Below are 15,052 nucleotides of genomic sequence, written 5' to 3' on the forward strand. Positions count from 1 at the left end.
CAATCATCCTTTCTTCCTCTATTTTCCTCTCTAGCGCCACACCAATGTCTCATATCATTTTCTATGCCACTTTCACCTTTTTGCCCTCTTTCTCCCATGTAAAATTTTCTTGTAGTTCCTTCTCCTCTTCTTCATTTTTTCCTTCCTGCACACCTGTCTTTTTTTCCTCTGCCCTCTGTCCAATCGTATTTGTTTCCTTCACTCCTTGTCTGCCCTGATCTCTCCAACTCGTATCCCCTTTTCTTGTTCTCTCATCTCATCCCGACCCTCTTTTTTCCCTCTGATTTACCACTCCAACTCACACTACTCTTCTTCCAGTTTGAATTACTCTACTGCCGACATCCTCTCTTCTTCTCTCTTCTTCTTCTCATCTCTTGTCCCTTATTTTATCTTTTAGTTCTATGTATGTCTTCTTCTCTTCCTCCTCCTTCCTCTCCTAGTTTACGACCCCCCCTCCTCATCCAGGCTGACATATCTATAGGCAGATTGACGGGTGTCAGCCCTAATACCAGTCGAAGCTCTCTCTTAGTCTCTGAATACTCTGCGGTCTTTCACTCCAACAAACACATCAGCCCGTGCAGAGGAGGGAAGGGGGAATTTGCCACCATCGTTTTAGATTACTGGATTATCAGGGCATCGCAGTGAATTAAGCAACAGCTAACTGTGGCGGTTATTTTATTTATTTATTTTAATTGCTGCTCCTTGTCACCTCAGATTATTCTTCTCCAGCCATGAGGATATCAGCTCTGTCAGGTACTGGAGGGCTTTGGGATGAAGCCCACACACAGAGACATATACACACGGAGCTCTGCTTGCCGTCATGTCGAACCTCTGCTTTTAAGCAAGGCTTGTCACGCTATTTTTAATTATTTTCATTTGAGAGTACAGAGGGTACTTTTCAGTGAGGTGGATTTTTTTTTTTTTTTTTTTTTACCACCCAATTAGAGCAGAGTCAGTCAGCCTTGTATACTTGTTTTTATGGCACGATCAGTACACTATGGCACTAATGGCCAAGGCTGATTCATCCCGATGCCGCTCATGCACAAAATGCTCATCAGTGATGCTTTAGATGATAAAATTCATTAAAGAGAAGTACACATTCAGTAGCTGTGTACACTAAATAGAAGTGGCAGTGCAAATAAATATTGTTTGCGCACGTATTTAATATCTGTTGAAAAGTTCCGATATTTATGATGGAGGTAATTCCATCGGATTGGGTGCTTTAAAGTGGGGAGCTGCTCTGAGACCCCAGACCCTTGAAGGTTGAAATTCAAAGTGCGCCTTGTTTTTGGAATTTGATTAACTGCAATTTTGTTTGTGTAAAAGTATCACAGTTCTGGGTTTACAAAAACAAACAAACAAAACACCCACAGTGGTAGGAACATGTTGAGGCTGTTAAATATGATCATCAGGGGGAGGAGACTTTTAAACCCTACCAAACCAAAACACGACCGTGCCGTGCATGTATGTGACTTGGAAAACCCGGGACCCTCTTGGAGACTGCTGGATAATGTTACAGCATAAACTAAGCAGGTTCAACTTCTTTGCAGATGACCTTGAGTTATTTATTTTTTTGCAGCGGCACCCCAAATGCATTAACAATAGTTCTGAATGAATTGTAATGACGTAAACAGGGGAACTACTTAGTTTGGCAGTGACAATATGGGACCTTAATGTGTGGCTTTGTTTGAAAGATCACTGTGTCACATAAAAGTGACTCTCCCCGGCATATAATCAGGAAAAGCTTGACTAAAATTATGTAATAATTGCAACTCCATTTGTTTGGGATATGGCATGCCATGTTTTGAGTAAAGAATAGTTAAACTGAACAAACAAAGACACTAAAATAAAATCAGGTAAAATCAGCTTAACATTTCTTGATACACAACTAACTGCTTTAAAAAGTGAGTACAATAAAGTACTTGAGTACTTAATTTCAGTGGCACATCATCTGGTAGAGGCATATCCCCCACAATATCCAGGGGCTACGGCACTGTCACTAGCAATAATTTTGATAATACAATTAAAATACAGAGTGGTGACTCACTGTTAACAGAGATTAGCGAGACGGCTCCTTTTTTGTTACTATTTGGGCATTTTGCCTTTGCGGTGACAGCGAGAATTGAGGGAAACTGAAAATAAAGAGAACAGGGAAAGAACAAGCATCGAAGGTCCAGCTGAGCATTTGGATCAGTTTGATATTTGGCTATCAGGTTACACACCTAAAAGGAGAGCGATCAATACGACCCTCTACACTCACACCAGAACTTTTCAGACACGCCTACTAAAGACATTACAACAAAATCCCAGTTGTCCATCAGTATTAAACAATTTTAAAAATGATATACTTGTTAAGGGAAGGTTGGGTCTTCTTGAAAAATCTGCAATTGCTATTATTAGGTAGTAATGGAGGAATAAATCCATCAATATTCATGTGGTAGTGATATGAAATTGAGCTTTTAAAAACCAGAATACACAGGGTGTAACTGTGTTGCAGTGCAGTTTTCAGAATCTTTTTATACTGTAAATGCCAACAAAAAAAAATTATGACATTACCCATGAACCCCCATCAGAGAGTATTTTTGTTGTCTGATGATTCAGAAAAGAATTACACAACTGTTTGAGGGCGTTACAGTGGAGAGCCTGAAACTAATGACCTGCCTATAACAGAATCCATTACTGTACTAAGTCACAGCGAGTCAAATCAGCAGTTTGAGAGACTGTAAGGCTTTGCCACGATCCAGGTCATTTTAAAGTTTAGATTTTTGAAGATGATTTGAATGACGGTGTTTTGGATTAGAAGGAAAAACATTTTCAACTATCTAAAGCAGGTCCAGTCGCTTTTGACTGAACAGTTCTAAATACATCCTGAGAAGCCTTTCTGAGGATCCTTGGGTGCCCCTGGAGCCCAGTTTGGGCGTAAATCTTTGCTGATGTAAACCATCAAACATTGATGGTCCAGCTGGGCTGCTGTGGAAGCAGAGACTAAAGCCAGTAGGGCTCTTTCTCTTTCTCTCTCTCTGCTTCCTGAGCACTCCTGCTCTGCCTCTGTTTATCCTCAAGCATCCCCTCTTGTCAACAGATTAGGACTGAACCCCGCTGTCTCTTCCATTCGTCGTCTCTCTCTGCCTCCATCTCTCTGTCTTTTGGCCTGTCTCTTTACATCTGCGCTTCTGCTCTATTCTTGTGACGGGAGAAAAGAGTGGGAGGAAGAGGAGGGGGGAGATATAGGAGGGAAAAAGAAAGTGTGTGTGTGTGTGTGTGTGTGTGTGTGTGTGTGTGTGTGTGTGTGTGTGTGTGTGTGTGTGTGTGTGTGTGTGTGTGTGTGTGTGTGTGTGTGTGAAAGAGCGAGGCGTGAGATGGGACAGGTGCTTGCAGTGCAGGAATTGCTTTGCTTGCCTTGCTTGCATGATCAGGCTGCAAAAATGTTCAACTCAAGCAAAAAGGTCTGTTCAAGAATCGACTCTGAGAATCAGGCTTCCTCGCCTGTGGCCAGACCGGCGCTGGCAGCACAGCGGCAGTTCACAGCAGCAACACGCTACATCAGACCTACACACACACACACACACACACACACACACACACACATATAAACATACAGAGCCAAATGGTAATTACAAGGGCCCACAGACACGCGGTCAACCACACAGAGATGTAGTTGGTCTGTGTTAGGAAGCCAGACACACCACTGGACTGAACAGTAAATCAGACTGCTCAGAGAGGGAGACAGTCTGAGGTGTCAGCGGTGGAGACCACGCAGCAGACACCTGGAAGAGTCCAAACAGGCTAAGCACACATTAAGCTGCAGATGCTGCATGTCGGGGAAGGATTCACTCTGATCACATTTACAGGCTTACACCAGCTCAGCTGGAGACACTGATCTGCCGCTCTGCTCCGTTTTCTTTATGTTTTTGTTCTGCTCTGCTCTCTGCTGTTCAGGTTCTGCACCAGCGTTGCCAAAATCACTTTGGCTCGTCAGCCACGAGCATCCCAGTTTGCTCTCAAGTGGGCCAGACCAGACCAGTAAAAGCTCCTAAAAATTCTTCAATCTTTTTTTTTCTTTCTTTCTTTTAGTGTAAAGAAATGCAAGTGGGCTTTTCTGAAAGTTCACATGTAATAAATCATGAATTCACAGGATGGATGATGAACAAGCTGTCCATGGTGATGACTTAAGAAAGATAAGTGCAATTTCTACAATATGTCTAAATTTTCCTTGTACAGTCATTCTGGTGTCATTACAAAGAACAGCTACTGTTGTAAACCAACAAATCCTGTAGGCATGTCTCGCTGCTTTAACCAGCTTACTTTGGTGTGGTATGGCAGGCCATGGGTAATGTCTTTGTCAGTAAGAAGATGACCTGCAGCGCACTGCTTCCTGATTCAAGATACAACAAAAAGTCCAAAAGGGGACCTTGCAAAGACATCCACTGGGCTGGACTGGAACCTTTCACGGACCAGTTCTGGCCAGCAGGCCGGTACGTTTGAACCCCCCCTGATCTACACTTTTTTCTGGCCTGCTTTGCCGGTTCTGTTGTTTTGTTCTTCTTTGTTCAGTTCTTCCCTTCTCTCATTCTCCCATTTCTTTTGTTCTGCTCTTTTTTTATGTTCTGTTCTCATTTGCTCTGCTCCATTTGCTCTACTTTCTGTCCTCCCCCCTTGTTTTTACTTCATTGTGTTTTTTGTTGTTCTGTTCTGTCTGACATGGCTCGGTTCTGGTCACCTTTTCCTCTGAGCTGATTTGTTCTCTGTTGTTTTGTTGTTCTGTTCTGCTCTTTTCTAACTAGTTCTTTCCTTTGTTGGCTGTGCTTTATTTGGTTTTCTTTATTCTCATTTTATAGCTAGAATCATCAGACTTTAATATACTTCAGCCGTGTCTCTCCTTCTATTTCATCAAGCTTATTACCAATACTCCTTGTCGCCATAGCACCAATTAATCAGATCTCTTTTCTAATCTTCAATCTCAGATGTTCAGACTTTGACAGATTTTTCCTAACATCTTTAACCTTCTTATATAAAGCAAGAATGTCCTGCTCTATTATAATCCCATGAGGTGGTCAGCGCAGCTTCATCCTGGGAGCTCCTCTGACTGTCTGTCTAGGTAGATCATTGTCTGTGGTTCATCACACCCTCGGCCAGCGGCGCCAGGGACCCAGGTGCTGAAGCAGGTACACACACACGCACACACACACATGGTTGAACTGTTCACATCAGGCCACATCAATTAATCACCTCTGTCTGTGGAGCCGTGACTGCCCTCAAACACAAACGCACACTCATCTGTGTGTGTATGAGTGTATGAGTGGGGAGAAAGGGCAATCTATCAAGGTGATCGATAAATAGGAACATTAATATTAGTAATGGGACTCTCTTTCAGTCCAGTGAATATGTCTCCGTCTTTAAGGTAAAATATGAATTTTTCTTGGCACCTGAACATTTGCAGTAGAACCACGAGCACGGACACGAGCACGCAAGACTCTACCTGCATGCTAAGAGGGGGTACACTGCTCTCTCACTCTAAGACACACACACACACACACACACAAATGCACATCGACTTTCTCTCTCGAGGGACAGTAGTCTGCGCTGGTCTTTACACTCTCGCTGCACACACGCTCGATACTGAGACTGAAGGCATGATGGTGCCAAGCGCATGCATGCTGCATGTGTGCGCGCGTATGTGTTGGAAATTGATTCAGTGTGACTTATGTTAAAACCCAGCGACCAGACTGTGCATTGGATCCTCGCCTCATCAATCATCCCCCGGCTGGCAGGTTATGCGCAATGTGTGTTTGCACGTGCTAGAGTGCGCGCGCTTGTGTGACCCACACTGCGTTTTTGTATGTGTCAACCAAATCTAGCCATGCGTTTTAAAGGTCACGTCAAAGCAATGTCGTGTGCAGATGCTCTACATCTCTCCCGTAAAGTGTAATTGAAGAAAAATGAATGCAGCCAGTCTGGGCCATTTATGTCTGTACTCTAAATCCCATTTTCCCCCAGCGGAGCAAAGACCCTGAACACCCCACGACTCTTTCCCTTCGGCTTCTGCGGGCTGAGGGGTTGATGATGATGTCCAGAGCAGTACAAATCTGTAACAACATAACACATTTTTACCCGTGCACGCGTACACAGAACCACGCGCGCACGGACTCGTTGCCAGACATAAATCCACAGTATACAAGCCCTGCCAGCACAGACAGAAAGAGACCCACAAAGCTCACAGACGCCCGCACAAACAGTGGAAACAATAAAAGGGAGGAATCGGGCTTTTATAAGAAACTTTCCGCTGTTGCGCGTGTCTTAGTCAGGTCAGACAGAGTGTCTTTAAACATCACTCACCTTGGTTTAAAGTGATTGCCAAAGTTATGATCCACAAAGCTGGCATGGTTCAGCCGAGCGCATTCAGATTCCTCCCCTCGGCTCTGCCTCCCCAACAAGACACCATCAATTCCTCCCGACCGGGTGAATTTAACTGGAATCCTCTTTGAGTCATGAGAGTGCAAGAAGCCAAATTTAGAGAAAAAAAAATCCAATGTCTCTTTTCTCCTATTCCCCCTTTCTTTCTCGAACTATTTCTCAGTTTTTTTTTCCCGTGCGTAAATTAAATCTGTCTCCACTTTTTTGGTTGTTTTTCACTCTGCGTCCCTTTTCCTCTCTGCGCTTTGGATTCCCATTTAAATAGGACTGAATTCCTCTCTCCCTCTTTTCTCTTTCTCTCTCTCTCTCCCTCTGTGCTCCTTTCATACAATCAGTAGCACACACCCCCTCCCTCCCTCCCTCCTTCACTACCACTACCTCCACCTCTTCCACCCCTCCCGCTCCAAATATCGGTTTTAGGCCGAGGAGGAGGGCGCTGCAGCGGCCGCAAGAAGAACTGCGCTTAAAACATAAAAACTTAAAAGAGTCAGGTGTTTAACTTTACGAACGAGTGCTCCTTAAACGCTGAAATCTCAGCAGCAGATTATGGATGTGAATATTTTATAACCTTTAAAGAAGCACAGTAGTGTAGCTACGCAGTTAAGGGTCAGTCAGATATTTTGGACATTAATTCGATTCACATAAAAGACATAATAATAATTGCGCAGACTGACGAATTTAACGCCAAAGCTCGCAGCGTTTTAATCATTTCATGTCAGGTTTCTGTATTTCTCGCGTTGGATGATACCGCAGACTTCCTGTGCCAAACAAAGCTTAGAAATATTTGAACAAATTCTTTGCTCATCATATGCCACTGACCAGGTTATTTAACAAATCACAGAGTTTTTGAACAGCTTTTGAGAGCTAAACTATTTTTAAAAAATGATGAATATTTAATACTTATATATTTTCCTATTACTGTTGGGATATCGAAAGTATCTACAATGACAGAAACCTCGTGTTATCCAGTGCGTGTTAATGGGGATATCTTCTTATAGAGGGAACTCTGGTTCATTTGTATGCATTTATTTTTAAAGCGTAAAAGCCACCAGAACACCTATTTAACTACAGCTAACAAGTCTCACCGTCTGCAAATACAGCAACATGTAAATTACGTTAATAAAAACTGCATAATTCATTAGTCAAACGAGGTCAGCTTCCGCACTGTACGCATTTGTTGGCATCTACATCAATGTGTTTTTGTTTCATTTTAACAAGCTCACATTTCTGCGGCTGAAAACTGATTAATTTATTATAACAGCATTCTGTTTTTTCACCAACCATGCTTTTATGTGCAGAACAACTTCAGTGAAAAACTAGTTATTTATCTTCAAATGAATGGACAGAGTACAGATTATTTATCTGTTTGAATGTCACTACTTACTGTATGATTAACTAGTAACATGTGGACAATATAAGGCTGATTATTTCCTCCATGTGCTAACAATTTTCCCCAAACCGCAGTGCAAAGTAAATGAGTGGAAGCAAGGAAAAGATAAGAAGAATGAAAGGAGACCACACAGAAGAAAGAAACTTTTTCTCAAGAGAGAAAAAAATAGTCGACTTCAGACATAATAGGATGAAGTTTGCTGCCAATGTCGAATGTAAGTTAATAGACTCTTGTAAGAAAATCAGTCAGTGGCTCTTAGTTTTATAACCAAGAAGCATTTCTGTTTAAACAAGAGGTATCGATCTACTTTGTTGCACTGCCATCTGTCGGACACTCCTTTTAACTGCATGGTACAAAAAAAAAATGGAGTGGGACTTCTTTGGACCTGTTGATAACTTCATTCATAGCTTTTGGATCTATGAGCTATTTTATCACATCTATTCCTTATTTTCTGGGAAAAGTGTTTTGCACACAGACACAAATGAAAAAGCAGATTTTTATCCACTAGAGAAAAAAAACAATCTGAATTTGTTGCAGTAATGGCACAGCAAAAGAAAGTTTGCAAATCTAAAGTCCATTTAAAGTCATAATCAGTAAGCCACAACAGACCTCGTCTATAATACTAAATTAGGTTCTTGGTTTGTTTGTTTTTTTTAAAGAAAACTTTTTCATTTTTTTCTGAGTCTTTCAGCAGAGCCACTCCCTGGATTCGAACTGAATAAGAATCAAAAACTGTCCAACTGATGGAGTTTAGAGACAGATGGAGCGCTATTCTCTACAGATGTTTCTCTCATGTGAGAATGTGAGGGATTTTAAAGGCTAGTTGGAGTCCTTTGATTTTGAAAACTCATCGTTTTAAGAAAAAGTAGCATTTTTCAGTGATTTTTGTAAACTACATGATACTACAAAATTCTACAGCAGTCATTTTGGTCTGACATAGTAAACACAGGTATTACTAATAACACTGACAAGTCTGTTCTTATGGTATTTAGACTTAATGTGATTAGTACAATCTGTGTTAACCTTCAATTTCACATCAAAATCTCTGCTGCCAGTAGATTACTCTGTGACCACTGATGTGTTTGGATTAGACCTGGTGTTTCCCAGCATAAAGAAGAAGCAATAAGAGACATGAAATTAACCCAAATGCATGTTTATTGAAGTCAACAACCAAACTGGTATTTTAACAAAAAAAAACAAACAAAAAAAACCCTAAAAAACAAATACTTCATGAACGTAACAGCCAACGGATGCAAAACCCACCACAGCATGCGGTCGGGCCTCACCTTGATGACATCATCAGCCATAGTACAAATTAACATACATGACAGCACTACTCCCGTGTGATATGAATATTTATTCAAAAGGAAGACTTTTCATTCAAAATAATAACGATAAGAACAAAGACGTTGTTTTAGTTACTGAAATAAGAACATTTTGGTGAATGTAACACACATGAGAGTGAATCTGGAGTTTGTCTGGGTCAATAAATACACACTTCACACTCATACACAAACACACATACACACACACACACACAAATACACCATAGTAACAGACATCAAGCCTGCTGTGTATATGCAAATATGTGTGTGGATGTGTATTGTACCCAAAGTGTATGTGCAAAGTGTGTAGGGTATAGGGGTGCACTCGTAAGAGTATCCAGTAAAAGGCAACACTATATACATGAAATTAATTAAAAATTGTTGTTGAAACAATAAAATATGCAAAAACTAAATGTCTAACCTTCAAGTTTTGGAACATCTAATTTCAATAAAAGGGACAAAAAAATGATTATCAATTATAACGAAACAATGAGAATATGCACACCTTTTACAAAACATAATTTAAAAATTAATTGGCTACAAGAAGAAAAGAGATGATCGGCAGCTAGTGTGCGGCTGCCTAATGAGGAGGTGGTGAGTCGAGTGGAAGGGCAGGACAGCTCGTACCGACTGAAGAGGGAGAAGAAAAGCCGTTGTTTGCTGGCATCTGGTGACAGTCAATCATTACTGCACTGATGCATTGAAATGTAATTAGACATGAGTGCACATCTCAATTCAACACTATACCCCTACACGGTTTTGATACAGCAGTGGTAGGAAGAGGCAGAATGAGTCCTGCTTTGTCAGTTGCTTCACTGTTTTTTTTTTACTGTGTTGAGGAGGTGCAGACAGATTTAACCGGGACATGTCTGCAGATCAGAGAAAAGCAGGGAGGTCAGCCGGGCCGACCGCCGCTCTCGTCTCAGGAGACGAACTTGCCATCGCTGCTCATCTCCAACGCTATCTACACTTTCCAACCATTTCTCATGCAAGCTACATGCTAGCACACTAACTAAGACGAAGGACAGGACAATAAATTACAGGCAAATACAGGTCCATTAGTTTTTAAAACACACTGCACTTTGGTGAGTATGAGTCAGATATTCCTTTCTCCATTCACGGAGCAGAACTAGTCTGGGGTTAAATACAAATCAATGATAACATCTTCAAAGTGGACAACAAGCTCTGTGAGACAGAGCCAATCCTCTGATCTGCAGCCATGATAGCAGGGAAATGTTACCAGAAGAGTGTTGTAGAGCAAACATCAGATAAACAGTGCACACCCAAACACAATCCAAGCACTGTTTAACCCTGGTTTACTACACCATCAACATAGTCACTAAATATTCCAACCGAGAGCTCTAAGAAGAAGAAGAAGAAGAAGAAGGGAAAAAAAATCAAGAAAAAACAGCTGGCCCTGCTTCAAGTCACTTTACCCTTTATAGAATAGCTAGCTTATAGACATACTAGTTGGGCTACTTTCTCACAAAGAAGCCAGCTAGGTAGCAGTTAACAACAATGTGGGGAAAGGAATGTGAACCACATTCCCTGAACATTCCCATTAAAGGTGTACAAAAACTATCAAAGACATAACTGTCTACAGGTAGACTGAAAACAACAGCAAGTGGCTGCCTCTCCAAAACATTCCCAAATAGTGCTGCAAAGAGCCATCAGCACACGCCGGCAAAGCTACAGACGCTACTTCTACTGTACGTCTACATGGACTCGTGGATGAGAGGCAAGCAAGGAGACTCGGACATCAATTGGAGATGGAGTGATGAGAAGAGGAGACACGGGGTGAAGGTGGATCAGGACGCAGACGGGATGATTGATTAAAGAATGCGAGGAATGGACGGGCAGAGCAGAGGGGGGGGAAGAAGAGAACATTTAAGTTACTAAATGACTTTCTTCAGCGTTAGTGCCGCCCAGACTTGGCCCCCTGCCCACCAAACCAAAACTTGGCATGCGTACAGTCTGGAGCCCAGAGCCTCTTAGTTAGATTGCAATCAATTTCCATGACCGGGCCAAGTGGAGCTTCCCATGCCAAGGCGAACTTCCAACCTTAATAAAACACTGTGCATTTATGGGAACCTTTTGCTAAACTGGTTAATGATTCCTGCTTGCAATAACACACATACAGGAAAAGGAAAAAATAAAAGCTGTAACAGAAGGGTTTTTGCCAGGAAGTTTGTCATAATGCATGTAGGCAGTCCTATTTGACCCTGTAGTGAAAAGCAAGCGAGCATTTTCACCTCCCAAAGCGGCAAATGCGCTAGCTTCTTAGAGGAAGTCATGATGTCACTACTCAATGAATTTAGTGCCAGGTGGCCTCGCCAAGACAAGCAGTCTGCTGCAGGGAGAAAAACGGCGAAGGTGAGCAGTGGGTTCAGCGGGGCCGAGTGGAAGGAAAGCCACAGCGGTCCATAAGTGCAAACACCAGGCAGCAGTACTCGAGTTAAACTCCATCACTAACTTGTCACCTCTCGAAGCTCTTGACCAAAGTTCTGCTGCTGATTAGCGTTTGGGAGCAGAAGGCCAACAAAGCAGGGAGAAAATAGCAACACTGAATGTGGTATACACACACACACACACACAAAGATTAAATAAATCAGCAGTGTTGAAAACCTGAACATTAAAATCAAAAAACAAATGGGAAATTAGATTTATGGACTCCTGGGCTGACAAACTGACAAACACTGTAAACTGTTAACACTGACAGTAATACACCGAGACACTGACGAGAGAAAACCTCTCACGAGTCCCAAAAAAAAACAGAAAAAGAATAAAAGATCAAAGAAAATCAGAATATACAAATATTTGCAGTTACTGTTAGTCTTCATCGCAACATCGTTGTTGTTATTTTTCCATTTTTTTCCCCAGATATTGATATTTTGAACTCTGCATTTCCACGCATGTAATAAAAACAGGCAGGCTTTTTTTTTTTTTTTGAGTATATAAGTTACTGTAATGCAGTAACAGACTGTATGAGTTACAGGAGAGAGGGAGCTGTAAGGAGAAAGAGGGACAGAAGGAGGAGAGACAGAAGGTAGAAACAGGACAGAGAGAGAGTGTATTTACAGCACACCAAACGCTTTCTGTCAAGTAAAAAGAATGCTATATAATTCTATATATATATATATATTTATATATGTATACTGGAGCCCCTTGGCTTGGTAGCACAAGGTGGGAATGCTGTTTTTGCATGAGTGTTGCATGTTTTGTGGCGGTGCATTGTGGAAAACCTGATGGCTCATACCAGGGTTTGTGAGGAAGTAGGAAGAGGTTTGATGGCATAAAAAGATTAAACTGTGAGAGAGGGAGATTATGTTTGTCAGTAATAATTTTCTTTAGATGGATTTCTCTGTCGCAAGGAGGCTTATAGAGGGATTCTGCCTTGTTAGATGTAGAGAACGAGGGAGAAAAAAAAAAGTGAAAAGACAGACCTGGTTTGGATTAAATATGGAGAAGACGGGTTTGAGAGGTGGAATATCAGCTCGACATGTTGGAATGTGACTTACAATTTTGATTTTTCGCGGCGCTGACAGTTCAAAATAGGACGCGATGCTTGTGTGAAAATGTGTTAATGCGTCGGAATTCAGATGCGTGTTAGTAGGAGGCTCCTGTTTGTTATTCTGAGCATCTATGAGCATTCGCGTCTGTGTGACAACAGATTTACCCCTTAACTGACACGTGTATGCCGCATGTTCGTGTGTGTGTGTGTGTGTTTGAGTGTGACATTAGTTCATCCGTATGTCAGTGCAAAATCTCACTTCCCTGTATCAATGCAAAGAGGGTAGTACCAGTTGAAGCTCAACTCAGCGCTTTATCCTGCCCAGAGTTCTTTCCCTCCATTCCCATCCTACCATCCCTCCAACAGAGTGAAGAACTGAAGCATCGTGAAAACAAATCGAGGTTTCCTTTCCTTCACTCTTCCCCTCTCCTCTAATCCATGTCCTCCAACTTTTTCTCCGCCTCCTCCCGCTCCTTTCCTCCACTGCTCTGTTCTCTATCTAGATAAAGTATTCCTTCTTGTCCTCTGCTCCGGAGTGACCTCCCTCTGCGTTGATGATGGCCGTGTCGGCATCCGGGGCGTCATCTGAGCCCTTGGCCTCGTGGGTCAGATACGTTCCTGTGGCAGGAGAGAGATAAAGAGAGAAACGAGGAGGAGAAATAAGATTATCGTGGTAGTGAGAGCATAATACTGTAACTGTGAAATGACCAGACAAAGACGAGCAGAAAAGAAATTGTTGCAGATGTGTTAATGTGACGTCTAAGTTATCATTTTAGGTGTTTTCTATAAGTTTTTTAAATTAATTAAGTAATTTATTTTTTATTAAACTCTTATAACATAATGTTGGTGCCTGTTTTAAGGTATATTAGATCATCAAATCACAGATAATATAGTAAGAAGCCAAGTCATGTAAAAGGTCTTTACTTTTTAGACAAATGTATGTACTATGGTTGGCTGTGATTATATCCTGCAAGTAATATGCAATAGCAGCTTCACAACTTAGTACACTTACACACTTGATTTGAATACTGCCTGTACTCGTGCATTTCTACTCTTACTTTGGAAATAGTTTGACAAAACACTCATAAATATTAAAGTTCCCTTAGAAGCTTTTCTTAAGTTTATGAACTCCGTGCAAAACTTAATTTTCTGTTAACCAGTGGTCACATATGAAATTAAAAACCTATTATAGCTGTAGGCAGTATTACACTGGTGCAAGGACTGAATGTCCAGGATCTTGCCCACAAGACACGGGCAAGATCAGCTGTCTGTGAATACCACACTGGAATGTAAAGGTCATCGAACAGAAGTCAGCGTACAATCAGGAAGAAAAGATGGAGGACACTGACACTGGATGCCACAGACCAGCTCTCAAGAGAGACAGCAGACCCGATCTTCTGCATGTATACACAGAATAATGCATCTGATGTGAATACAACTGCAAGATGTCTGATATTTAGTTAAAACTTCCATTTGTCAAATTATTTCTAATGTAACTGTAATTTTAATAAATAGGATAACAAGCATTGTGCCCAATACACTGTTAATGTAGATAATCATTAACAGATATGAGCACAAGTGAGAACTACATGCACCCGTGTACATGTGTCTAAACCAGTCGGAGGGAATTGGTAGTGAAGGGAAACGGACAAAATTCCCAGTGGATCTGGCACCTGTAAACAAAAGACAGCAGGCAGTCTCTTTCAATATTCTGCCAGCTTGATGCACCTCAGTCAGGGATTGAATCCAGTCGACTGCAGCGGTGGTGGTGCAGGCAGAGAAGTGTTAGTCAACGATCCCACCTGGGTGCTGAAACAGGTCTTTTTTACCTGCAAACTTTGACTTATTTGAATTATTATTTACTCGTTCTGTCCTAAAAGTGAAGGAAGGAATTCATTATTTTAAATTCAAAATAAAATTTGGTGATGTAACGAATTGAAAAAGGCACTGATTCGTCGCAGTCACTGGGGGGGTATATGAACCAAAATGCTTTAAAAAGAAATGAATAAACATTCTCTTGTGAGTCATTCATCTTCAGATCAGAGCATAAATTCATTCATTTTAGGCTTTATGCTTATAATTCACATTTTCTGTAGGTTTGCATTGCTTTGTGTCCCTTCATTTGTATGCATTTGCATGTTTGCAGGTGTGAAATTCCGTCTGGGTACGCATGTATTCATATTTATGCAAGTGTACCCCTGCGTATGCTCATGCATGCATGAATGAGTGTGCGTCCATGTGTTCATGTGTCCGTGTTTGTGGGAGGGAGTGACCTTTGTGTCTGATGAGGTATCTGCCGAGGACGATGAGGAGGCACAGGAGGATAAAGACGATGACAGCCACCACCCCTCCGATCACAGCGTGGTCCATCCCCGAAGTCGTCGACATGGCTGTGGGGTCTTAAGAAAAGGT

General features: G+C 41.7%; 2 protein-coding genes across 2 annotated transcripts in view; both read right to left on the reverse strand.

The window, feature by feature from the left end:
- kirrel1b (kirre like nephrin family adhesion molecule 1b) overlaps positions 1-6,661 on the reverse strand; it is a 99,165-nt gene extending 92,504 nt beyond the window's left edge. Inside the window, 1 exon segment of the mRNA XM_030752390.1 lies at positions 6,337-6,661. Coding sequence (XP_030608250.1) covers positions 6,337-6,382 — 46 coding nt within the window. The 5' untranslated portion in view covers positions 6,383-6,661.
- A 2,280-nt stretch (positions 6,662-8,941) lies between these two features.
- The window catches only part of cadm3 (cell adhesion molecule 3), a 33,027-nt gene continuing 26,916 nt past the window's right edge, over positions 8,942-15,052 (reverse strand). The window contains exons 8-9 of the mRNA XM_030751600.1: positions 14,914-15,039; positions 8,942-13,258 (exon numbers count right to left, since the gene is read on the reverse strand). Of these exons, the coding sequence (XP_030607460.1) occupies positions 13,140-13,258; positions 14,914-15,039 (245 nt within the window). The 3' untranslated portion in view covers positions 8,942-13,139. The remainder of the gene's footprint in view (positions 13,259-14,913; positions 15,040-15,052) is intronic.

This window comes from Archocentrus centrarchus, chromosome 17, assembly GCF_007364275.1.
Source record: "Archocentrus centrarchus isolate MPI-CPG fArcCen1 chromosome 17, fArcCen1, whole genome shotgun sequence".
NCBI classification, from domain to species: Eukaryota; Metazoa; Chordata; class Actinopteri; order Cichliformes; family Cichlidae; genus Archocentrus; species Archocentrus centrarchus.